The sequence below is a fragment of the Lissotriton helveticus genome, chromosome 3_1, assembly GCF_964261635.1.
Source record: "Lissotriton helveticus chromosome 3_1, aLisHel1.1, whole genome shotgun sequence".
Classification (NCBI taxonomy): domain Eukaryota; kingdom Metazoa; phylum Chordata; class Amphibia; order Caudata; family Salamandridae; genus Lissotriton; species Lissotriton helveticus.
In genome coordinates this window covers 18032686-18059739 of record NC_136061.1, presented here as the reverse complement: position 1 = coordinate 18059739, position 27054 = coordinate 18032686, and the positions used below count along the sequence as shown (strand labels likewise).

General features: G+C 45.1%; 1 protein-coding gene across 1 annotated transcript in view; it reads left to right on the top strand.

Moving 5' to 3' along the window:
• LOC144822597 (scavenger receptor cysteine-rich domain-containing protein DMBT1-like) overlaps nucleotides 1-27054 on the top strand; it is a 754829-nt gene that overhangs the window by 538787 nt on the left and 188988 nt on the right. Inside the window, exon 12 of the mRNA XM_078680324.1 lies at nucleotides 25245-25565. Within this exon, the coding sequence (XP_078536450.1) occupies nucleotides 25245-25565 (321 nt within the window). The remainder of the gene's footprint in view (nucleotides 1-25244; nucleotides 25566-27054) is intronic.

The following is a 27054-nucleotide window of genomic DNA, read 5'->3' as shown; positions in this document are numbered from 1 at the left end:
AATAGAAAACACAACAGCCCTTGACCATTTATCTTTACTGCGTTCCTTCGTATTATACCTTTTACCCTTCATGTAATTGGTCTGCTTTATTTCACTTGCCTTTTAATGATTCTAAAACAGTGACTATTATTAAAAACTTTACCAATGTATATACTACTACCATGTTTTCTTTTAAAAACCTTTATTGTGAAAATTTCATTATACAAATACGAGCCTATAACCACGTGGGCCTGCCACGGAGCAAACTGTAATCGTATATGATGAATAGACATTTACATTGTAGAGGAACGTAACGGGCGGGCCATTAGGTTGCAAGAACTAAGGTGTCTAACAGTTACGGAATCGGTGGACGTACATTTTATAATTAAAATACGACAGGGCCAGTTACAATAAAATTATCTAGATATACATTTGCGGGCAAGTACCATGGGTGACGTTAATTCGAATTTTCAACAGTACAGTAATCAATAACACATCAGAACTTAATATCAATAGGGATGTCGAAATACTCAATCAATTCTCGTCCCCGCCCGCCATGTGCTTCAAAACTGCATACGTATCTCGTGATTTCAAGGTTCTGCAACCAGTACACAACAAGGAGTTACGAGTCCCATTTATTCCGGCGCCATTTTGGGCGAGGACGGGCAGGTCCAGGATATAGTCAAAATGTCTCTACCAACCATCGACTATGATGATGTTCATATGCTGTATTTATTAGAGTAACACTCATCTGTCCACATGAAATTAATTTACCACAATCTAAACATGTCATTTTAATCTTTCCAAAGTTCTTCTAAATATTTGGGACCGTTTCCCTTGCCTCTGAAGCTCTCAGTGCCACTTCTTTGATGAATGTACTAGCAGGTCAGGGGTTCTCCTCCAAATCTCTCTTTTATGCAGCACTATAATTAATTGGTGCCACCTCTCCATATGACGATGCATGGTATAGTTACCACAACTATATTTTTTTTCGGTTCCTCTGGAGAGTTCATCGTGGCAGATGAAGCGTGTAACGTACCGGGCATTTACCTTTTTTTGCATGTACAGGAAAGGAAAAAAAAATCGAGCGTCCGAGTTGTAAGGTGTCCCAGGGCCATTTTAGTGGACCAGGCCCAAATCCAAAGAACAGGCCGCCATTTTGAGAGTCCTCTTGCAGCCGCCTGTCGCTGTAGCATCAAGAGCAGCCGAAACTCAGCTGAATGGCAACTGAAACGGTAAAGGGGCGCACCACTACATTTCAGCATTGTAGGATGACCACACCAGTACAGCAACTTGCTAGACATCACCTCGGTGCCATCCGGATCTCGGCGCCCCACTGCAGATGAAGTGCCTCTCAACTATGAAACCACCACGGTGACATCCGGATCTTGGCGCGTTGTGCTGCCTTCGGCCTATTCGCACATCGGTCCGCTACTGACGCCATCTCACAGGCTAATGGGGCGACCCACGCCGAGTTTCAGCATTGTAGGATGACCACACCAGTACAGCAACTTGCTGGACATCACCTCGGTGCCATCCGAATCTTGGCATCTCAACGCCTAGTGGTATCTTCCATACAGAAAATATTGTTGCACTGCCTTTGGCCCCATTCGCACATCAGTCTGCAACTTAGACATCACCTCGGTGCCATCCGGATCTTGGCATCTCAGCGCCTTGTGGTGTCAGTCAGAAAATATTGTTGCGCTGCCTTTGGCCCCATTCGCACATCAGTCCGCTACTGACACCATCTCACAGGCCAATAGGGTGCCCCACGCCGACTTTTACCATTGTACGATGGCCACACCAGTGGCACAACTTGCTAGACATCACCTCGGTGCCATCCGAATCTTGGCATCTCAACGCCTAGTGGTATCTTCCATACAGAAAATCTTGTTACGCTACCTTTGGCCCCATTCGCACATCGGTCCGCAACTTAGACATCACCTCGGTGCCATCCGGATCTTGGCATCTCAGCGCCTTGTGGTGTATTCTCTTCAGAAAATATTGTTGCACTGCCTTTGGCCCCATTCGCACATCGGTCCGCAACTTAGACATCACCTCGGTGCCATCCGGATCTTGGCATCTCAGCGCCTTGTGGTGTCTTCTATATTGTAGAAAATATTGTTGCGCTGCCTTTGGCCCCATTCACACATCAGTCCGCTACTGACACCATCTCACAGGCCAACAGGGCGCCCCACGCCGACTTTTACCATTGTACGATGGCCACACCAGTGCCACAACTTGCTAGACACCACCTCGGTGCCATCCGGATCTTGGCATCTCAGCGCCTTGTGGTGTCTTCAAATCAGAAAATATTGTTGCGCTGCCTTTGGCCCCATTCGCACATCGGTCCGCTACTGACGCCATCTCACAGGCCAACGGGGCGCCCCACGCCGACTTTCAACATTGTAGGATGGCCACAGAAGTGCGACAACTTACTAGACACCACCTCGGTGCCATCCGGATCTTGGCGCGTTGTGCTGCCTTCGGCCTATTCGCACATCGGTCCGCTACTGACGCAAACTCACAGGCCAATGGGGCGCCCCACGCCGACTTTCAGCATTGTAGGATGGCCACACCAGTGCGGCAACTTGCTACACACCACCTCGGTGCCATCCGGATCTTGGCATCTCAGCGCCTAGTGGTGTCTTCTATTCCGAAAATATTGTTGCGCTGCCTTCGGCCCCATTCACACATCGGTCCGCTACTGACGCCATCTCACAGGCCAACGGGGCGCCCCACGCCGACTTTCAGCATTGTAGGATGGCCACACCAGTGCGGCAACTTACTAGACACCACCTCGGTGCCATCCGGATCTTGGTGCGTTGTGCTGCCTTCGGCCTATTCGCACATCGGTCCGCTACTGACGCAAACTCACAGGCCAACGGGGCGCCCCACGCCGACTTTCAGCATTGTTGGATGGCCACACCAGTGCGGCAACTTACTAGACACCACCTCGGTGCCATCCGGATCTTGGCGCGTTGTGCTGCCTTCGGCCTATTCGCACATCGGTCCGCTACTGACGCAAACTCACAGGCCAACGGGGCGCCCCACGCCGACTTTCAGCATTGTAGGATGGCCACACCAGTGCACCTTACTAGACACCACCTCGGTGCCATCCGGATCTTGGCGCGTAGTGAAGCTGCAGCAGCTGCAAATAAGCTTCAGACAGTGTTACAACCGCTGCTCAGAACTCTCAACTATGACACCACCTCGGTGCCATCCGGATCTTGGCGCGTTGTATTGCCTTCGGCCTATTCGCACATCGGTCCGCTACTGACGCCGCCTCACGTGCCAACGTATTTTCTCCGCATTTTATACCCTATGCCGCATAACAGGTCATGTGACTTGTTTATAAAACTTTTCATTGGTTCATTTTACTTTTGGTTTCCTAATGATGGAAGGCTTGATCATGTGACCTAAAAACAACACTTTTCATTGGATGAAAACTTTTTTTTTTTCCCAAACGATGAAAGCCCCACCTTGTTTCTGGATGTTTCAGACTGAAGCTGGCGTCAGCATGAGAGCACCACCATCTCGTAGCTCAGTCGTGGTCATTCCGCGAGCAATCATGGCAGCCGCTCCCCACCAGAAGCCTGCAGGAGTCGGAGCCCCCAAAACTTTTGATGAATTCTCAAGGCGGAGGGGACGCTTTCGAGAATGGGGTCCAAGACCTAGCAGACAAGCGTCCGATTTCCAAGGTGTCCCAGGGCCATTTCAGTGGACCAGGCCCAAAAAGGAAACAGCCTGCCGCCATTTTGAGAGTCCTGTGACAGCCGCCTATCGCTGCACCGCAAGAGTGGGCGCAACTCAGCTGAATTGCGGCTTTTGACACAGTGGACCAAAAACGGACGGAATGGCAACTGAAACGGTAAAGGGGCGCCCCACTACAACAGATGACACTCCACCTGGAGAGGCCCGTTCACGCCGCCTCCCCCGGGGCGCCCCACGCCGTTATTCGGAGCAGCATTGTAGGATACCAAAACCAGTGCGGCAACTTACTGGACATCACCTTGGTGCCATCGTTCTGCTGCCTTGGAACTATTCGCGCAACAGTTTGCTACTGATGACCCACCCCCCGCGATGCCCCATGCCGTTATTTGCTGGGTGGCAACTTACTAGACATCACTTTCGTGTCATCTAGATTTCAGCGCGTTCTGCTGCCTTGGAACTATTCGCACAACAGTTTGCTACTGATGACCCACCCCCCGCGACGCCCCACGCCGGAAATCTGGACGTTGTGCTGCGTTGGGACTATTCGCACAGCCGACCGCTACTTCGTTGTTTTTCCCTAAAAATGTTTATATGTTATTACTATTTTTGTTTTCTTGTATATATTTATAAATTATTAAAGTTTTATAATCTTACTACTTTGTCGGAGTGCTATATATTTTTAATGTGACACATAATTGTAAAAACTTTGATGTACAAAGAGTCATCCCTGGAATCTTCCGCTTCAGGCTCGGTCCCCTCCCCAATCACAATACAGGATGGTTTTCAGATAATAGCAACGCTTCTGCTGTGACGGATCTCATCGAGTGTGGGCCTTGATCTACTATAACTCCTTTGAAGAGGGGTGATTCTTTACAGCTGTGGCCATAAACTACATCTGCAGGGCTGGCTGATACCCTAGGACCAGCCTGGACAATCGGACACAGAGGAAAAGGAGTGTCAGAGGGTGCGGTAGTGAATAGGGCGAAAGGGAGGTGTCGGGCGGGCACAGGGTGTGATTCTCAGGGAAGAGCAGCGCAGATGGGGGGAGGTTTATTACCCATGCATAAGACAGAGAGCGGGGGTGACCACTGCCTGGGGGAGATGCTTGCGAGGGTGGGGAGCCATGCTAAGGATCGACAGCGTGCACAGAGTGGGTCTGGTCAAGGCATCTAAAATGGCTGCCGTGCACGACAAAAGTGTGGCATTTGAAAAAAGACAAGATGGCGCAGACAATGTTTTTCAACACTTCCTGATTTCCTTCGAATCGAACGTTAACAGACGTTGGGGCATATTACCAAAGTTAAGCGATATTTATCCCTAACGATGCTTAGCAACGATTTTTTTACCGTCAGAAATTATCGCAGATAAACCTTGCTATTATCAAGGTTTATCGCAAATACGATAAAAAACGACCGCAATGCATTAATATCGCTGAAAACTCAGCGATATTCATGCATTACCGAGCTAATGCTCTTAGCCATGTTATCCACCTCCCATTGGATAACATGGCTAAGAACTGCTCAGGGCAGGTGGTAGCTTTTGGAGATATTCGCGCTTATCTCGAATATTTCCAAAAGTTGATAATAGGAGATAGCGATGTTAGCGACTGTTTCCAGTCGCTAACATCTTGGCATGCCCACTTTGCATGTCATTAGTGATAAATATCACTCACATGCAAAGTGGGGCCCAAGATGGTCGCTATCTTCTACTAGCCGTCGCGCAACAGCTAGGTAATACACATATAATTTTATCTCCGCGAAGCGGAGCGCTGTTACAGATATATATCTTGTTTTTGAACGTTAATTTCTCAAAATGCACTGAAGCACATATATTGAGACCTAGCAAAGGCACATCGGGCTACCAGTCCCTACAATTTTGCCAAGTTTCGTACAAATCCATTCAGCTGTTCGATCCTACCGAGAGACAAGATGGCGGCCGCTACGGACTGTTTGGAATGTTTACAAACACCGGAGAGCCAATCAGCTTCGCTTCGCAAAGCTCCGTAACGCGAAAAGTACGCGAAGCGGTGCGCTGTTACAGATATATATCTTTTTTTGAACGTTAATTTCTCAAAATCCACTGGAGCACATATATTGAGATCTAGCAAAGGCACATCGGGCTACCAGTCCCTACAATTTTGCCAAGTTTCGTGCAAATCCATTCAGCTGTTCGATTATTATTATTTTTATTTTTTTTTGCCCCGCGGGGCCCTTTTAAAACCTCCACATCAAACCTAAACGGTCAGGGAGGATCTACTATGCCCCCTTATGGTCATTTGCCCCTTCGGTTTGGCCTCCGCTTGTCTCTCGATCCTACCGAGAGACAAGATGGCGGCCGCTACGGACTGTTTGGAATGTTTACAGACGCCGGAGAACCAATCAGCTTCGCTTCACAAAGCTCCGTTGCGCGAAAAGTACGCGTCCTGGAGCGCTGCCCGGTCCGCTGTTACAGATATATATCTTTTTTTAAACGTTAATTTCTCAAAATCCACTGTAGCACATATATTGAGACCTACAAAAGGCACATCGGGCTACCAGTCCCTACAATTTTGCCAAGTTTCGTGCAAATCCATTCAGCCGTTCGGGCTAAAAGTGAGGCCAACCGCCCTATGGAAAACTCAATGTTAAAAACACGTTTTGGGACCCCCCTTTTTTCTCGGCCCCCCCTTGACGAACCCCCCCAAATTTTCAAGGGCTACTCAGAAACAAAATGTGCCATTTTCCTGAAAATTTCAGCCAATTCCGTCCACAAACGCCAAAGTTATTAGACATAGAATTTTCAAAAATCCCATAGAGAAAAAATCCTAACTATATATACCTACTGGCGACCGCCAGTAGGTAATATATATATATATATATATATATATATATATATATATATATTCACTGAAAAAACCATAGGTTTCACACATGTTGTAGTTAGCTGGACATTTCACTCATACAAAACCATTGAAATTCTCCCGTTATAGTTAGTTCAGCTAACTATAACTCGCTCGCCCGCAATGCACTGCTGATGACGTCACATATTACATCACTCATGACATGGTCAGTGACATCACACATGACATTAATGATGACATCTCAAATGACATCACTGATGACATCACTGATGACATCATGCGGTGAATGTGTGTCTTTCTGAAAAATACATATTTTTTATATATGTATATGTAAAGGTCGATGGAAGAATAAATGGGAAAATAAGGAATACATGTATTAGCGAGTAATGTTTAAATATGTAAATATCTGTATCAGTGTCTCACTTTGTCTATAAGTGGCTGCATGGGTTGGTGAGTAGCTGCATGAGTGTATATATGGGTCATTAGTTGGTTTTTTGAGTATCAGTATGAGTGTCTGTATGGTTCGTTGGGGGGTATTACTTAGCACATAGATGCATGAATGAGTGACTCACTGTTTGTATGTGTTGCAGCACGTGTGCAGGACTGTATGGGTGGATGAGTGTGTGTATGGGTGTGTTAGTGAGTGAATGACTGTTTCAGTAGTATCTTTATGAGTAACTACATATGTTTTAATCTAGTATATGTGAGTATTGATGTATACAAGTAATTATATGTGAGTGAGAGATTAGAAGAGTTCCTGTATAAATAAGTATGTGTTTCTATAAGTGATTGTTTATGAGAGTAAGTGTGTGTACGTTTTTGTAAAAGTAAGTGTAGTGGTGTGTGTATAGCTGTATATGCAAATACATGGATGTTCGATAGTTTATTTGCATTTGTGAGTATGTGTGTGAGTAACTCTACGGATGATTGTCGGTGTGTAACAGGATGTATAGGTGTATGAGTACATATTATGAGTGAGCACATGTATGAGTGACTATATAGAACTGTTGGTGAATGAGTGGATGTGTATGTAGATGGTGGAATTACTGAATAGGTTGTTGTAACTGGTATAGGTATCTCCATTTTTTGAACATTTTAGTTTCTATTTTGAATGTGCGTATCAAAGGTTATATTAGGGTGAGAGGAGGTCTGCCACTCTTTCAAAAGGATGATGTCATCAATGATGTCATCAGTGATGTCATTTGAGATGTCATCAGTGATGTCATGAGTGATGTCACTGACCATTTCATGAGTGATGTAATATGTGACGTCATCAGCAGTGCATTGCGGGCGCGCAAGTTATAGTTAGCTGAACTAACTATAACGGGGGAATTTCAATGGTTTTGTATTAGTGAAATATCCAGCTAACTATAAAATGTGTGAAACCTATGGTTTTTTCAGTGAATTTCTAAGATTTTTTAAATGCTAATTCCTAACTATAACGTAGCTGAAACCTATGTTTTTTTCAGTGGATTTCTAAGGTTTTTTAAATGCTAATTCCTAACTATAACGTGGCTGAAACCGATGTTTTTTTCAGTGAATTTCATAGGTTTTGTAAATGATAATTTTTAAATGTATTAATTGTAATATTTGTTTATACTGATTTACTACATTATTTTCAAGTATGTATTTTTATATATTTTATATTTTAAATTACATTACATATTTTTAAAATAAATTGAAAATAAAATGTTTTTAAAAATATTGAAAATTTAATATTTTTTGTATATATTTTTAATTTACATATATTTTATATAGCAGGCTATGATATCCTAAGGAAGGCAATTGGAGTTACAGTAACTACGATTAGAATTACTTTTCAGGATCAGTAGTGGGATGAAAGATGCAGCACTGAGGTCTCTCCTGATAACAGGTAAGTAAATTGGAATTCGTAGTACGGCTGATTTTAGAGGAATTGTTTAAAGTTCCAAAACTCCACACTTAGAAGAATTTCCAAGTGAAACCAGTCAATGTTAGCCTAAGGAAGGAAATTCAAGTTATTGTAACTACTATTAGAATTACTTTTCAGGATCAGTAGTGGGCTGAAAGATGCAGCACTGAGGTCTCTCCTGATAACAGGTGAGTAAATCGGAATTTGTAGTTCGGCTGATTTTGGAGGAATTTTTTAAAGTTCCAAAACTCCACACTAGGAAGAATTTCCAAGTGAAACCAGTCAATGTTAGCCTATGGAAGGAAATTCAAGTTACTGTAACTACAATTAGAATTACTTTTCAGGATCAGTAGTGGGCTGAAAGATGCAGCACTGAGGTCTCTTCTGATAACATGTGAGTCAATCGGAATTCGTAATTCGGCTTATTTTTTAGGAATTTTTTAAACTTCCAAAACTCCACACTTAGAAGAATTTCCAAGTGAAACCAGTCAATGTTAGCCTATCGAAGGAAATTCAAGTTACTTTAACTATGAATTGAATTACTTTTCAGGATCAGTATTGGGCTGAAAGATGCAGCACCGAGGTTTCTCCTGATAACAGGAGAGTAAATCGGAATTTTTAGTTCGGCTGATTTTACAGGAATATTTGTACGTTTCAAAATTAGATTCCTATGGAAGGAAATACAAGTTACTGGTAAGTACGCCTAGATTTACTTTTCAGGGTCTGTCCTGGGCTCAAAGATGCAGCACTGACGTCTCTCGTGATAACAGGTGAGTAAATCGGAATTCGTAGTTCCGCTGATTTTATGGTTTAAATCTTTTATTGGGTTTTCAAAACAAGAAAAACAAACAGACCATTTTTAGAGGAATATTGTGTTCAATAGTGAAGGAAGGGGGCGGGGCCTGAGGTGACATGTGTGCAAGCACGCCCTGTAGCGCGTTTTAAGTTTGGGAATTAATTCCTCTTCAATCCTGGGGTCCCCTGTGAGCCAACTAGCCCACCAGGTACCTCCAGTATGCGCCAGGGAGCTGCGTTGCAGAGAGGTGTTCAGAGGGCACGGCCCCTTTTTACAACACTCTGCAACACAGCTCTGAGTTCCCTACTGGAGGTACCTGTGGGGTAGTTGGCCCCTAGGGGACCTCTGGATTGAAGAGGAATTAATTCTCCAACTTAAAACGCGCCACAGGGCATGTTTGCACACTTATCACCTCAAGCCCCACCCCCTACATTCACCACTGTGCAAATGCACCCCATAGCGTGTTCTAAGTTGGGGGATTAAGTCTCCTTGCATAATGGGGTTCCTGGGGGCCAACAAGCCCACCAGGAACCTCCAGTATGCGCCAGGGGGCTGCATTGCAGAGAGGTGTAAAAAGGGGCGTGGTCTCATTACACCTCTCTGCAAAGCAGCCCCCTGACGAATTTGCAGAGGGGGAACTAATTCCCCTTGCATACTGGGGGTCCCTGGGGACCAACTAGCCCACCAGGAACCTCCTGTAGGTGCCAGGGGGCTGCGTTGCAGAGAGGTGTAAAAAGGGGCGTGACCTTATTACACCTCTCTGCAACACAGCCCCCTGGCGTGGTTGCAGAGGGGGGGACTAATTCCCCTTGAATACTGGGGGTCCCTGGGGACCAACTAGCCCACCAGGAACCTCCTGTAGGTGCCAGGGGGCTGCGTTGCAGAGAGGTGTAAAAAGGGGCGTGACCTTATTACACCTCTCTGCAACACAGCCCCCTGGCGTGGTTGCAGAGGGGGGGACTAATTCCCCTTGAATACTGGGGGTCCCTGGGGGCCAACTAGCGCACCAGAAACCTCCAGTATGCACCAGGGGGCTGCATTGCTGAGAGGTGTAATGAGGCCACACCCCTTTTTACACCTCTCTGCAACGCAGCCCCTTGGCTCCTTTGCAGAGAGGGAACAAATTCCCCTTGCATACTAGGGGTCCCTGGGGGCCAACTAGCCAACCAGAAACCTCCAGTATGCACCAGGGGGCTGCAGTGCAGAGAGGTGTAATGAGGCCCGCCCCTTTTTACCCCTCTCTGCAATGCAGCCCCCTGGCGCGTTTGCAGAGGGGAAACTAATTTCCCTTGCATACTGGTGGTCCCTGGAGGCCAACTAGCCCACCAGGAACCTCCAGTATGCACCAGGGGGCTGCTTTACAGAGAGGTGTTCTGAGGCCACGCCCCTTTTTACACCTCTCTGCAACGCAGCCCCCTGACGCATTTGCAGTGGGGGAACACATTCCCCTTGCATACGGGGGGTCCCTGGGGCCAACTAGCCCACCAGGAACCTCCAGTACGCGCCAGGGGGCTGCATTGCAGAGAGGTGTAACGAGGCCACGCCCCTTTTTACAACACTCTGCAACGCAGCTCCATGGCGCTCACTGGAGGTACCTGGTGGGCTAGTTGGCCCCCAGGGACCCCCAGGATTCAAGGGGAATTACTTACCCCTCTGCAAACATGCCAGGGGCGCGTTTGCAGAGTGGTGCAGGGAGGGGGGCAGGGCTTGAGGTGACAGATTGCACCACTCCGCAAACGCGCCCCCTGGCACATTTGCAAAGGGGGAACTAGTTCCCCTTGAATTCTGGGGGTCCCTGGGGGCCAACTAGCCCACCTGAGACCTCCAGTATGCGACAAGGGCTGCGTTGCAGAGAGGTGTCAAAAGGGGCGTGGCCTCTTTACACGTCTCTGCAAGGCAGCCCCCTGGCGCATACTGGAGGTTCCTGGTGTGCTACTTGGCCCCCAGAGACCCCCAGTATTCAAGGGTAATTATTTACCCATCTGCAAACGCGCCAGGGAGCTCGTTTACAGAGTGGTGCCTTCATTTTTTCGGGGAATCGGCAGGGTACGCGTACCATACGCGTATCCCGTGAATTTCTTTAAAAAATTGTTTTTGGCCTTGTGGGACCCCCTAAGCAGGCCTAGGGGGTCTGGGTGTTTCTACCTTGCCCCCTTTTCACGTTTTTCGCGGTTTTTTTCTGTTTCCTTGTGCCTCGGTTCTACCGAGGCACAAGATGGCTGCCAACACTTCCTGGTTTCAAGTGTTGACAGACAGTTGACAGCTAATCAGCATGCAGCTTGTGCTCATAATTGTAAGTTTTACAGTACGCTTACCGTACACGTACGGTACTTTGTCTATAGACATATCTTTGATTTTTCTTTTGATTTTCACTGGAACTACTGAACTGATTATTTACACAATTTAACAAAAAGCGTAATCCGCAAACCGAACCCTACCTTTTTGACAAATTTGGTGTAACTCCGTTCAGCCGTTCGGCCTGTAGCCCTGGCTAAAGGTCCTATGGAAAATTGCATGGGGAAAACACTTTTTTTTAGGCCTCTACTTCACGAATCACCCCAAACTTTCTGGAAAGGAGCGGAGCGGAGCAGGCCATTTTCTTGGAGAATTGCGCGTGTATTCATTGACCGGCGCCAAAGTTATTCCAAATAGAATGTTGCGGATTACCTATGGAAATTAGGTCCTAACTATAACTACCTACTGGCGACCGCCAGTAGGTAATATATAAATTTGTTATATTTGTACACATTTTTTTAATTTTAAAATGAACTGAAATGAATCGTTTATTAATTGTTTTAAAATAAATATCTATCTATATATATTAATTATTATATATCTGTGTTTACATATTTTGAATTATGTTTAATAGTTATATTTATTAAAATGTATATTCCATCTATTTTTTTAGTGAACATATTATTTTATATCTATACAAAAAAAAATTACAACTATATTTATGACCAATATTTTTTTTAATATTTTTGGAAATACAATTATAAATATATGATGTTCATATTTTTGACACTGATCTTTATAACTCGATATTGTGGTATGGGGATATTTTAGGTGTCAATATTCTGTCAGTGCACCACCTTCGGGTCAGTATAGAGAAGAGAAATAAGGGATATCAATTTGGGACCAAACCCAAACCCTTTAGGAGTGTGGAAATTAAAAGGCCAATGTACTCGATCCAATGCCTTTTCAGAGTCTAAAGCAATTGCTTTGAGAGCATCAGAGTAATGTGATGTTTTGATAAGATATCAAAAAATAAATGAGTATGGTCAGAAATATGACTTCCTTTAATAAAACCAAATTTTTCTTTACCACGGAATTTAGGAAGGTAAGAGTAAGTAACATGGCTAGAGCTTTAGAATTTTTTTATAAGCAACATTGACTAATGAGATAGGTCTGTAATTTTTACAGAAATGCAGAATCTTCCCCTTCTTAGAGATGAGACAAATTAAGGCATCTAAAGTGGAGAAGTTATGAGAGCATGTAATTGTGGGAGGAAAGAAATGCATGTAAAACTCAACTGTATATCCATCTGGACCCGGGGCTTTATCTTTTTTGAGGACGTTCCATGAATTGTTCAGTACTGTTGGTGACATTTCAGATACCAACAAGTCAAAATAAACTGAAACATCAGAGGACTTTTGAATAGCAGCGAGATCATGAGAGATGTCAAAGTCTGATGGTATCTTCCGGCTTTTATAGTGACTTACAAAACTGCACAAATGCCTCTAAAATGTCAGAATCATTGTATTTTGGCATCTGATGTATATCAATAATGGACTCAATGCAAAGTTTATTATACCTAACTTTAAGGTAATTAGCAAGCAGTTTACCAGATTTATTTTGACCTCCGTCCAATTTTGCACTACACTTCACTGAGTACAATGAAGCATTGTCTGTAGATTCCTTATTAAATTCATTTTCAATCTTAATAAGCTTTGACAGACATTCTTTCAATCTAGACATGTAAAAGGAATGTTCCAGTTTCTTTATCTTTTTGATGAGTTCTGCAGTGGAATTACTGGATTGATTGTTTTCGCTTATTAGAATATATCTAATAATAAAATAGCGAGCTCCAGCTTTGAACGCACCCCAAATGGTGTGGAAGGATAGCGTATCAGTTAGGTTAATAGAACAACATTCACGAAAAAGAGAAACTGATTAGGAGGTAGAAGGAAGGTCAAAAAGGAGCAAGTCATTGAAACACCATTACAGCTGATTCTGGAGCAATAAGGTGAGTCTAGAAGTGGGCATTTTCTGAAGCTGAAGGCACAGAGGGGTTAAATAGTTGAAGAGAGAAGCCACTTGGTTCACGGGTGGAATTTCAGCTTCCCAAAATGGCAGGCAGCATTGCAAGGAGAGCTGTGCAACACAGATGATGAATGGAATGCAGAGCAAATCACACATTCAATCCCACCTGTGCCACGTGGGAACAGCCTAGCCTGAACTGCCAAGCCATGTCCTCCCTGGAATGGAACAAGCATCCTGGGACCAGTTTCACTGCATCACTCACATCTGCCAGGCTAGCTTGAATCCAGTGACACAGTGAGCCCAGGACAGACGTCTAGGCTTACCCGGCGCACTTAGTGCAAGAAAGCAAAAGACCCATAGATGATGGACGGAATGTAGAACAAATCAAACAATCACCCCAAGTCAAGATATCTGTGTTGAATCCATTTTTATTTTGCTCACCATCCCACCCTAGTTTGCACCCAGCCATATGCAAATCAGTCTTGACCCCGTGGCTCATGACTACAGTCCAGCCCGACCTGCCAAGCCAGGACCTCCTTGGACCAGAAGCAAGCATCCTGGGACCAGTTTCACTGCATCACCCCCATCAGCCAGGCTAGCCTGAATCCAGTGACACAGTGAGCCCAGGACAGACGTGAGGCATAACCGGCACACTTAGGGAGAGAAAGCAAAACACCCACAGATGATGGACGGAATGTTGAGCAAATCAAACATACATCCCCAGTCAAGAGATATACATTAAATCCATCATTCTTTTGCTCACCATGCCACCCCAGTTTGGACCCAACTAGAAGCAAATCAGTCTTGACCCTGTGCCTCATGTTATGTTATGTTATGTTACCGCAAATTTATTACGCGCTCAGCTACCCGGAAGTGTCCCGGCGCGATAGACTAATGCGGGGGTGAACGGGAGGGAAAGTAGAAGCTACTCCATCTAATTAAAAAGTAAGGTTTTCAATTGCTTCTTAAATATCCTCAAATCATCATTATTTCTAATCTCAAAGGGCAAACTGTTCCAGGCCCTGGCCGCCCTTGCGGAAAGGGAGCTCTCTCCCGTTCTGGCAACAAGGCATTGACCTGTTGATCGGAGAAGCCTGGGGGGCGTATAGAAGTTAAAACGCCTCCTAAGATAGCAGGGCCCAGACTTGTAAAGGGCACTATGAGTGATAATGCCTAAAACAAAATGTGCGGTCAACAGCAAGTCGCGTAAAGACTGCTTAATACCATGGCTGCGCGGAATGCCTAGCAGCATTCAGCGGCCACATTCTGAATGGTCTGGAGCTTTTTTATCTGGTAACAAGGAAGGCCAATGTAAAGGGAATTGGTGTGATCAAGGCGTAACAAGATAGGAGCGCGGGTCACCATTTCTTTGGCCACTTTTGGCAGGAGCAGCAAACATTTCCTAAGAAGCTTCAATGTGCCAAAGCACACTCTTGCCAGCTTATTGATCTGAGTACGAAATCCAAGATCTTCGCTGAACCAAACTCCCAGGTTTTTGGCTGGTTTTTGGTTTAGGGAAGCCCGCTGGCCACAAATCATCTCGAAAATTTAGCAGGAAGGTCCCATAGAGAAGGTCCTTTAATTTTTCCTGATTACATTTAAGATGAGTCTGGGACAGCCAATTAAAGACTTTCAACAGGCAGTTTCTAGCTGATTCCACAGAAGTCTCATCTTTCTTCCAAGTGAAAAGCAGCTGGGTGTCGTCAGGTTAAGCTATAATTTTGGCACCCAATCCTTCCACCAAATATATGGGAACAGTCCAGCCCGAACTGCTTAGCCAGGTCCTCCTTGGATCGGAAACAAGCATCCTGGGACTGGTATCAGGCCATTACTCCTCATCAGCCAGGCTAGCTTGTAACTAGTAATACAGTGAACCCAGGAAAGGCATCTAGGCATACCAGGCGCACTTAGGAAGAGAAAGCAAAACACCCACAGACGATGAACGTAATGTAGAGCAAATCAATCTTTCACCCCCAGTCAAGATATGTGGGACCAGTTTCACTCCATCACAACCATCAGCTGGGCTAGCTTGAATCCAGTGATACAGTGAGCCTGGGACCCACGTCTGGGCATACCCTGCCAACTTAGGGTGAGAAAGTTAAAGACACACAGATGATGGACAGAATGCAGAGCAAATCAAACATTCACCTCCAGTCAAAATATCTGGGTTAATTCCAATATTTTTTCTCACCATGCCACCCCAGTTTGGACCTAGCCACATGTAAATCAGTCTTGATTCTGTGCGTCATAGGAACAGTCTAGCCAAGTCCACCCTGGACCAGAAATAAGCATTTTTGGACCAGTTTCAGAGCATCACCCCTCATCAGCCAGGCTAGATTGAATCCAGTGACACACTAAGCCGGGGTCCCATGTCTGGGCATACCCGGTGCACTTAGGGCGAGAAAGCAAAAGACACAGAAATAATGGATTGAATGCAGAGAAAATAAAAGATTCACCCAGGTAAAGAGATGTGGGTCATACTACCGTTCTTTTGCTCACAGTGCCACCCCAGTTTGGAACCAGTAAGTGTAGGATAACTCAAGAGTAAGTTACCTCTGACATCCCTGGTGTTCGTGCCGCAAGTTCGTTCGGTCGGATAAAGAGAAAAGACACCGTAGTGCTGTGTGCACCCACACGGTCACAAGGAGAGTCACTAGGTTGCCGACATCTTCCGTGGGCACAAGCCACGCCCCTCAATAAAATTCCATTTCTGACCTCCCTATAGCAATACTGATATGACTCAGTCCTTCTGTCATTCTTTCATGACCGAGGGGTCATTCACACAGTGTGATTGACAGAGCAGAGCCTTTAACATGACCAGTCTCATGCCACCTTGCCAGGCTGTGAGTGGAGGTAGGAAGTCATGTTGCCGGCTGTCCCCCTGCCATGGGTACTGGTTGCAGACCCCTGGTCTAGTAAAGCCTGACTGCTCTTTGCCACTCTACCAGGACTGAGCTAAGGATTTATTACTGTCATTCCAAGGATCATCTTTGAGGTATCCTGGTAGTATTAAATGGTGAGGCCAAACCAGCATCACCACATAATACTCCACTCTCCTGGAACCTTTGCATTGCATGTGTGCGGAAGTGCAAAGCACACATCTAATCTGTGGGATATTTCATTGTTTTTAACAGCATTAAAACATGCAATGGAAGGGTTTGCTTCCTTTACAACTCCTGTGATCGACAGACCACACTCACCTCTGCACCTGTTTCTGAGGTTGTGTATAAAAATGGCAACCTTTATAGTGCCCCTGCCTACACAATGCCAGAAACCGGTCCTCGGAAGCTTGTTTCCGGTCCAGGGAAGGCATGGCTTGGCAGTTCGGGCTGGACTGTTCCCATGAGGCACAGGGTCAAGGCTGATTTGCATATGTCTGAACTGGGGTGGCAGAGTGGGCTAAAGAATGGTGATGGATTAAACCCAGATCTTTTGACTGGGTGTGAGTGTTTGATTGGTTCAGATGCTCCGTCCATCACCACCCCCTTTTGTACACAATGACAACAACAGGAGTCTCTTCTTATTAAATATGGATTCGTGCTGTTTTCCCCTCTTCACATAATGTAGTGCAGCAACTTTCGCAATGAATTATGAATCTGGGCCGCATCATTTGCCCATGGCACTCTCAGCTCCTGCTCAGTGTCTCACTTTCTATGGCATGACCTGGGGCCATAACATGATGCCGTGCTGGCACAGGGTGAGTGCCTAGATTTCATTTTTTCATCTTCAGCGCAGACATTGAACAGAAAGAGTCAGTGCCAGCCCTGTGTTTCCAGGCGCTGCTGTCTGCACCCCAGGCACTGACTCAAATACATTCCCAAGTAGTATATGTGATGGAGACAGGGAAAAGAAATGCACAGACCCCTTATGCACCGGCACAGTGCAGACAACACGAGCATCATTCAGCATCTTTGCTATCACTACTGAACAAATCAAGCACCTTGAAATCACCCTGGATACTGCTGGGGGTCTCCAGAGGAGTCTAGGTGCTATGTCAGTGTGTAATGCCCTTCAGTGCTTGCTTTTGTAAAAATCACAACACTCTCAATACAGATTTGTGCTGTAATTTACAATATGAATTGTATCAAATAAATATATCTCTCCATCCACGACATTCACATCATATTTCTTAGTGTTATTTACAATGAAGTTTTATTTTCCAGACTTGTCTCTATCACTCTCTTTCTCTCTGCCTCTCTAGTTCTCTTCCCTTCTCTCTCTTCCTTTCTCACTCTTGCTCTACCCTCTCTAATGTTCTTTTTAGCTCATTCACTCTCTCTTTATCTTTCTCTGTTTCTTCCACTCTATCTATCTCTCTCTCTCCCTCTCTCTCTCTCTCACCATACCACAACAGAGGCTGCAGCTGCAGCGAACCACAGTGAAACTGAGTGGCAGTGCAGTGGCGGCTGTAGAGGGTGGTGGAGCCGAGCCAGGAGAAGAGGAGAGGACCTGCTGCCTGCAGCACTCAGTTGTCCGACTAGCGATTGGTGACTCAGAGGTGAGCCTCCGGCGCTATTTTGTGGTCGAATCACCTCCACCAGTGGTTTTAGGCTCAGCTGCTACCAACACCTAGGTTATCCAACATCAACATCAACCACTCTAGTCAACAATTACTGGCAGGTGTGGTACGTGTGGTACGTGCGCTACGTGTGCTGGTGCCTGTTGCACCGATGGGTGTTAAAGCTGGAGCAACCTGAAAGAAACAAATAAATAAATAAACCAGCGCAAACAGCTCAGGCAGGGCTGGGCGGATAAAGAGACTATCCTATTGGGTCCGGACTGTCACCACTAAAACTATCTATTAATTTACAACTAAGGAACTGTGCCCAAAAAATGAGATCAGGAAGGACACGAGGAGGCCCAACAAGTAAAGGAAAAAAATGCAAACAAACGTCCAAGACACCCGAGAAGACCAAAGGGTCCCCGCCAGCCAAACAGAGCTCCTTAATAGACATAACGTCGGACAAATCCACCTCCAATAATTTAAGAAGTGACACTACGGTTAACTCAGAAAGGAGCAAAAAAACAAACCAATCTTCATCCCAACCCAAAATCTACACAAAATTCTGTTTCCTAAAAAACGCAGGGGACACCCTATTCTCAAAGATCAATGAGGAATTAGAATTACAATCGCCCCTGGAGCCAACTCAGATACCTCCACCTTTCCAGTTTAGGGGCACCCAGTTCTTTCAGGATAAGGACAAGGAAAAGAGCAAAGGAAAAAACAGCACAATGTCTATTTCCTTACCTCAAAAAACATCAACACCCCAGCCTCAGAACTCGGAGGCTAAGCGTAAGATCGGACCTGAGGGACCCAGAACCGGGATAAAACTGACCATAGATACTAACTTAGTTCAAGTACATCGGCCTAATAAAGCAATGGATAGGTCACTAAGAACAACTGACAATAGCATACTTAACATCAGCGACAACGCTAAGGATGATAACATGATGAACGATAAAAGGTCAGAGGTCAACAGCCTCTTGGAGGAACCTACAAATAAGAAGGAAACTGGAAGTGGAAACGAGCGTGATGAAGAGAAGGACTTGTCCATGATAGCCCTGGATTCTGCTTACAAACAACAAGAGCTTGGCGACAATAAGACGGGAAGGACCTCTAGCCAAGAGGAAAGACAAACAATCTCATTATCAGATGTAATAGAGATATCCTCTTACTTGGGGAAGGAAGAGTGGGAAGAACTCGTAGCTGCAAATCCCCAAGAACAGAATAGCAGCGGGACGATCAAACACACACGGTCCATGAGAACTGAAGGCGTACAGGAAAAACAAGTGGAACTAAGCTTGCTAGAAGGAGCAGCAAACTTTAAGGGACCATCTGGATGTCTAGAAAAAACACAAAAACACCATGGGCAGGAAAGCGCCTGGCCCAGTCTCCTAAACACAGTACAACTCTTGGTAGACGCATTACACTACCAATCAGAGAAAATGGACGCCCAACTAACGCTATTAGACACTCTAGCTGTGTTTGTAGTCGCCATAGATGGGAAAATGGGTGCACTAAATACGCTTCTCCAGAGTAAATTGGGTCATCTACAAGAAACAAAGAGGAGCACCAGTAGCGGGTGCGAATGTGGCCCAATTATTGACAAGCTATCCACCCTTCCTACATTACTAACAGACCTGTGCTCACAACTCAAAAGACCTTCCCAGCAAAACAACACACCGCACAACGAGACACGGGGTCACCCGACAAAAAAAGACCCCATAATTGCTCTTCATATTCAGACAGAAGCGGCCGCTAAAGAAAAATCTGGTGAAGACACAGATGCCGTAAGAAAGTCTGAACTAGGTACCCAGGCACAACCTAGAAAGAAGGATCCAAGTCACTGCATAGCGGTCAAAGACATGGGTCCAAAGAGCCCTTTACCAACGGATTTCATAGATGAAGATGTCAGTGACACAAAATCTAACGCGAAACAGAGACGAGCAAAAAAACGTAAAGGTAGAAAACATAAGCTCTGCTCAAAACGCGAAGGATTTAGGCAACTCTTTGGTCGATCTATTACCATAGAGCAAAACAAAACACAATATGGGGAAGAGAAATCCTCAAGCCAAAAGTCCAATGAAACACGTCAAATATCTGAAATCCTGGAGAACCCAGTTAACAACGGATCAGATGATCAAAACACCCATCTTCAACACAGCCAATTAGCATTTGCACAACCAACAAGGATCACCCCAACGCATGTTGATATCGGCCTGGCAAATGCGCAAAAAAACAATACAAAGATCAGCTACAACCTCCTGCAAAATACAGAACGAGGCCTTACGCCAGATAGAATCGTAAAAAGAGTAGAAAGCCAAGGGTCAGGCATAGGACTGACGGAAAGCCAATTACAAGCTATCAATCAAGCAACTGCGATATCTCACACGCGGGGAGACCGCACAACTACAGAATCGGCATCAGCAAACTGGACAAGCAACGTGCATCTATTGGGTGGAAGGGGGAGTCATACAGATCCCGAAACTCTTGTACCCCACAAAAGCGCAATTGACGAAGCCTCTGGCGGGACAACTAATACTGGCACTTACATGGCAAACACAATATGCTGATCTAGAAACTCCCACAGACATCTACAATAGAGGGCGGTGCAGAAATGAAGAAAGGAACACTCCAGAGGCTATATGGTTTAACCCAGACTACACCTCCAAAGGACGTCATGATATCCTAAACAGAACAAATATACTACGACTACTATCCCACATCCCCTCATTGGCAAACGTCTAAGCACAGACCTGCTATCCATTGAATTTATAGACTTAGAAGGTACAGGAAGGGAAGCAACAAAGGCGACTTGGGCCTCGGGAAAAACAACGCAGAAAATCTTATCCGAGGCATTCAAGAACTGGGGCATTACGATAAAACCACACACAAAGTTAAGATACCCGGACATTCTGTACCCAGAAGTAAAGCTGGAGCCCAGGGATAACGCTTCTAGCCACAGAACCTCGGTTCTTAGAGGTGCGGCAGGGCCATGTACAACAGGTAGCAATGAGAACACCGAAATCACCTGCTGGTTAGGAGTGGACAGGGTAGTTTCAACTGAGATGAAAGATCCAAGACGGATTGTGAGAACTATAAAAAACAGCAACTGACAATCCGGCCAAAACCCCGGGGAGAACACGCTAAACCAACTGCGCATATGCTCATGGAACATCAATGGTCTATCAAACAAAATGCAGGATTTAGAATTTATAGCCTACATAAGATCTTTTGACATAGAGGCCCTGCAGAAGACATGGCTAGTCGAACCTCCACATCTACAAGGTTACCAACGTTTCTCCACTGAGGCCAAAAGGTCAGCTAAGTATGGCCATCTCAAAGGCGGACTAGCGATTTACGTATCAGTCACTAGTTTTGTCAGGATAGAAGAAATAGGCTCTTCTTCAGAAGCCAATCTTGCAATTAAGCTGGCCGTAGCACCCCAAGGTGAGGCGGAAGCCATCGATGACTACACGCTCTTCAATGCCTACATCCATCCAAAAGGGGAAAAAAAAGCAGTTAAGGAATTATACAACTTCATGGAAGAATGTTTTATGGGAAGGTCAACAACGAATATTGTGCTCACAGGGGATTTCAACCTTAACCTTATGGGTACGCCAGAAGAAGAGGCAAACTTAGCTCAAAACATACTTTGGCACCTACCACTACAGGAGAAATTTCATACAACCAAACAAACAAAACTAAGAGCACAGACACTCGAAGAGTTGGAACATTTTAATATCAGAGCCCTAAATGGAAGGTTCACGGGAGATAGTCCGCCAGCCCCAACTTACCACTCTACAAGGTCAAACAGCATACTAGATTATACTTTTATCTCACTACCTCTTTTTCATTATATAATCTCGTTCCAGATAGGAAAAAAAATCGACAGTGACCATTGCCCTCAGGAAATGGTATTGAATATAGTCAAACCTACACTCGAGCGATCAAACGCCCCAAAAGAGTCCATCTATACAGTTAACTTTAAAACAATTAAGTATTCGGTAGCAATGGGCGAAATGTTAATAGGAAGTGCACAACAACACTTTTTGGAGCGCACAGGACTAAACGAGGTTACAAAATGGGAACAATTCACAATTATGATGTCCAACTACGCAACACAACCCAAAGCAGTTGCGAAGATTGGCAAAATTGAAATCCTATCACGAGAACACAGAGAAAAAATTAAGGAAGTGAAAAACATGGTATACCACCTAATGAGGGAAATACAGCTGGACCCTAAAGAATTAGCAAAGCAAATCCATCTTCGGACATTGAAAACTAAATCGACAGAGGAAAATTTGTGGGCAAAACTTCACTCAGATATCAAACAGAATGATGGGGCGAGGTTCTGGAAAACCATCAACTCGCTGATACGTCCGGCAAACTTGGGGGTCTCATCAAACATTACAGAGGAACCATGGGCATCCTATCTGGACACGCACTTCAATCAAGAATCATCCAAAAACCAGGCCCTACCTATATCAGATAATAGAATAGTCGACAAAGCCAACACCGCACAACAAAACTAATTGTGCACGGAAACTAAAGATAAATTCGAACCTATCAACACCTCAAAGCTCCAACACAGCATAGAATGTAAAATTAAAAAAGGCAGAAGGGAAGGAGCTCCGGGACCTAATGGGATCCCCCCGATCCTCTTTAAGCAAGATGCGGGTTACTGGGCAGCAGCTCTCGAACCCCTTTTTTTGGAAATCAGGTGCGCGAACATCTTGCCAGATTCCTGGAAGGGCTCTATTATAACCCCAATATACAAAGCAGGGGACAGGGCTCTTCCTCAAAACTACCGACTAGTGGCCCTAATAGATAATGAGGCAAAGTACTTCGCAGGATTACTGCTGGAGGAACTACAGGAATGGGCTGCAAAGAAATCGCTGATACCGGTCTATCAGACAGGCTTTGTTAAAACAGTGGGCACGACGACTAATATTCTAACCATGGGCCTACTAATAGATAAGGCAGAGACGAAAAAACTGCCTCTACATCTCTGCTACATAGATTACAAAGCGGCTTTCGACAACATCAACCGGAATCTCCTGTGGTATAAACTAAAGAACTGGGGGATCTCAAAACCGCTGCTGGACCTGCTAATTAATCTGCACACGGAGACCTGGATACGGATAAAGGTGGGGGACGGCTCATTGCTATCCAGGCGCATACCGACAAACAACGGTCTTAAGCAGGGCTGCGTCCTGGCCCCAACACTGTTCAATCTGTTTTTGGGCGACCTGGCGCCAAATTTGATTGCCTGTAACTCACATGCCCCTAAACTAGGAGGGCTTAATGTACCATGTCTCTTATATGCGGACGATATTGTTCTTATAAGCCACACTAAAGTAGGGCTTCAAAGACTCCTGAACATCACTCAGAGCTATTCCGAGGCAAATGATCTAAAAGCTAACCTCGAGAAAACCCAAACTATGACCATCACCAAAAGTAAAAGAAGAACCCTCACATGGCTCTGGAACAAATCTCGCATTAAAGACATGACAATATATAAATATTTGGGAGTGAAAATTGATAACGGCGGACGATTCAGTGCACAAAGGTCTTGCATCAAAGGTAAAGGGATAGCTCTGGCAATCTCTTTAAAAACCTTGAACAATAAGCTATCTGGTCCATCATTAACACCATTGGTACAAGTCATCCGAGCTAAACTACTGCCTACAATCACCTATGGAAGTGAAGTATTACGAGGCAGAGATGCAACAACACTTGACAGCACAATCATAGCCGCATACAGAATCATCTTTAGCCTTCCCAAGTGGACCTCCCCAGCCCAGATCAGGCTGGAGTTTGGTATCCAACAACAGCTCTTGGCACGCCAGGGGGCCTACATCTGTGTTTGGGACAAAGTGAGAAAATCTGCACAGGGAACATTGAACGAATATCTATGGAGGGAGATAGAGCAGTATTCGACATCGCCTGCAGCCAAATATCTTGCACAAAGTCTTGTAAACACTGGGCTGGAACAGCTCTGGGCATCCTCTTTAGATCATAAAACCTTCAATAAACTGGCAAAGAAATGATCAAACACCAGTCGTGGGTACAAGATAAAACAGTTTTTCTAAAAAGAACGCATGCTTGGATGACTCTGAACTCTTATTCGGCAAAAGCTCCTCAAAACTATTTAGGTTTGGGCTATGCCAAAAAGACAAAAATGTGTTTTTTAAAATACAGATTAGGGCTGCTGCCCTGCACCCAGCACTTCCCACACTGGTTGAAAAAGAAAGCAGGACAGTCTTGCCGGCTATGTGGTCATATACAAGAAGATATGGTTCACTTATTGTGCTCTTGCGACAAATTGCAAGAGGAGAGGAAACTTCTTTTAAAACAACACTTCATTCGGCTTGGGCTACGTACACGAAGGAACGCAGTAATAACCTGCTTCTCATCTCAGGACCCTCAATTGAGCTTTCCTTGTAAAAATTTTAAAGGCTGTTGAGAAAAAAATGCCAGGGCCAGAATCTTGATTTTACTTGGTTCCAACTTGCCTTGCAACACAAATCATGTTTAATTTTAGATATTGACTGATAATTGAAAGGCTGATATGATTGAATATTTATGATGAGCAGAGCTTAAATGATCATACCATGATGGTTGTATATATATGTGATTTTATATTGTGTATTAATCTTATAATTTGCACTGTACCGCATTGGTTTTAATTAACTGTGCAAATAAATTATTACTTATTACTCTCTCTCTCTCTCTCTCTCTCTCTCTCTCACCCCCCTCTCTCCCTCTCTCTCTCTCCCTCTCTCTCTCTCCCTCTCTCTCTCTCTCTCTCTCTCTCTCTCCCTCTCTCTCTCTCTCTCTCTCTCTCCTCTCTCTCCCTCTCTCTCTCTCACCCTCCCTCTCTCCCTCTCTCTCTCTCCCTCTCTCTCTCTCCCTCTCTCTCTCTCTCTCTCTCTCTCTCTCTCCCTTTCTCTCTCTCCCTCTTTCTCTCTCTCTCTCTCTCCTCTCTCTCTTCTCTCTCTCCCTCTCTCTCTCACTCCCCCTCTCTCTCTCTCTCTCCTCTCTCTCTTCTCTCTCTCCCTCTCCCTCTCACTCTCACCCCCCTCTCTCTCTCTCTCTCTCTCTCTCTCTCTCTCTCTGTCTCTCAGCCTCCTCCTTGCCTCCCTGTGATTGGATGAGATTCATATGAGGAGACTGTGCTGCTGGGCGGGGTACTTAATTATTACATTTATGTTCTGATATTTAAGTAAACTTGTCAGTTCTCTCTGTTTCTTTGCAGTTGACACAGATGCTATTCGCCTCTCCAATGCTGCGGATCCCTGTGCTGGGGTTGTGCTGGTGACTATAGATACCTTTGAAGGAACAGTCTGTGACGTGTCTTGGGATATGAGGGATGCCGCTGTGGTCTGCAGACAGGTGGGGTGCGGAGCGCCAATCTCAGCGCCTGGAGGCTCTGTCTTCGGAGCCTTCAGGTACAAGTCTCCTGTTATGTTCAGTGTGGACTGCAGAGGAGACGAGCCCAGCTTGTTCCAGTGTCCCTACACCACCAGAGCACAACCATATTGTAATAAAAAAAGGGATGCGTCGGTGCAGTGCACAGGTAAGAAACGCATCAGATCCTAGCAGGTAAGTCCAAAAAATCAGAACCTATGGAAGTAAATTGTGCCTCACCAGGCTTCTTCCTGGCTCTTGATTGCTTGTTATTTCTTGTACTTTGTGACATCCTGTGTAAGTACACAGACTCTTCACTCTTTCTCACTTCCTGGATACTACCTCAGGGCCCAAGTCAGTCTCACTTACCGATCTGGCCCTTGTGGCTCCTGTCCTCCCATTTTTTGTGCCCTCGTAAAACATGGCTTTTTGATCTTCAAACCGGTTTCAAAGACCTTCTCTATTGGTGAGCCTGCACTGTGGATACAAAAAATGAAGTTTACACTCAGAGTTTCTGCATTCTAAGCAGACTCAGACCCCAGACTCAGGTTCTGCAGAATAGACCATTATTATCAATGATGAGAGAGGTATTTGATGGAAACTGTCAGTGACAGCGGCCGTTTTGTCCCACATTGCTTAACATGCCTCTGTGTGTAATCTCCATCCCCCTCTCTATGGGGCTGTGAAGGAGCTGTATCAACCCTGAGGGAATCAGATCTGAATGTTGAAAAGATTCCACCCCTCTTCCTCCCTTCATGTCCAGTCATATCTTTATGATATATGGGGCCAGATGTAGGTAATTCCTATTTACGGACGATTCGGTATTTAAGAGTAGGTAAATGGGAAGGAGGCATATGTAGGTAATTCTAATTTTTCAATTACCGATTCGGTAAGATTCGGTATTTACCGAATCAATATTTCACATTGATTCCTATGGGCCTTGAAGCCCATAGAAATCAATGAGAAATACCGATTTGGTATTTACAGAATCGGTAAATACCGAATCCTTGCAGGGGGAACGGGGTGTCACTTTGACACCCTGTTGCACCCCAATTGCAGGTGTGTGTGCCATGTGGCACACATACATGCCTTAAGGGCATGTCTGTGTGTCACATGGCATAGGTGTACATGCACAGATGTGCATGTACACCTGAATTCAGCATTTTACCACACAATAGGATTGGGTGGTAAAATTAGAATTCCTAAGGGCCTGTGGCACTGCAAACTGTGCCACCTACATATGGATTTACAGAATCGGTATATTTACCGATTCGGAAAAATATCGAAGCGGTAAATTTACCGAATTGGTAAATATACCGATTCTTTAAATTCCGACCCACCTACATGTCAAAAGCCAAATACCAGTCGGTAACGGACGAATTCGGACGTTACCGGCCGGTATTTGGCTACCTACATCTGGCCCATGGTCTTTTATTAATACTTGATCAGCTCAATACTTGATCAGCTCTCCTCTCTTAACGAACTTATTCTGGACCTTAACTCTGATATTATATCTAAGACTGGACCCCGGATGGAGGGGCGTGGCTAAGATGGCGGCGACCGTAGACGCACCTTAAGCAGCTCCGCTGCAGGCCCACCAAGAATCCTATCTAACATCAGAAACAGCCTGATAAATACAACGTCAGCTGCTGTACGCT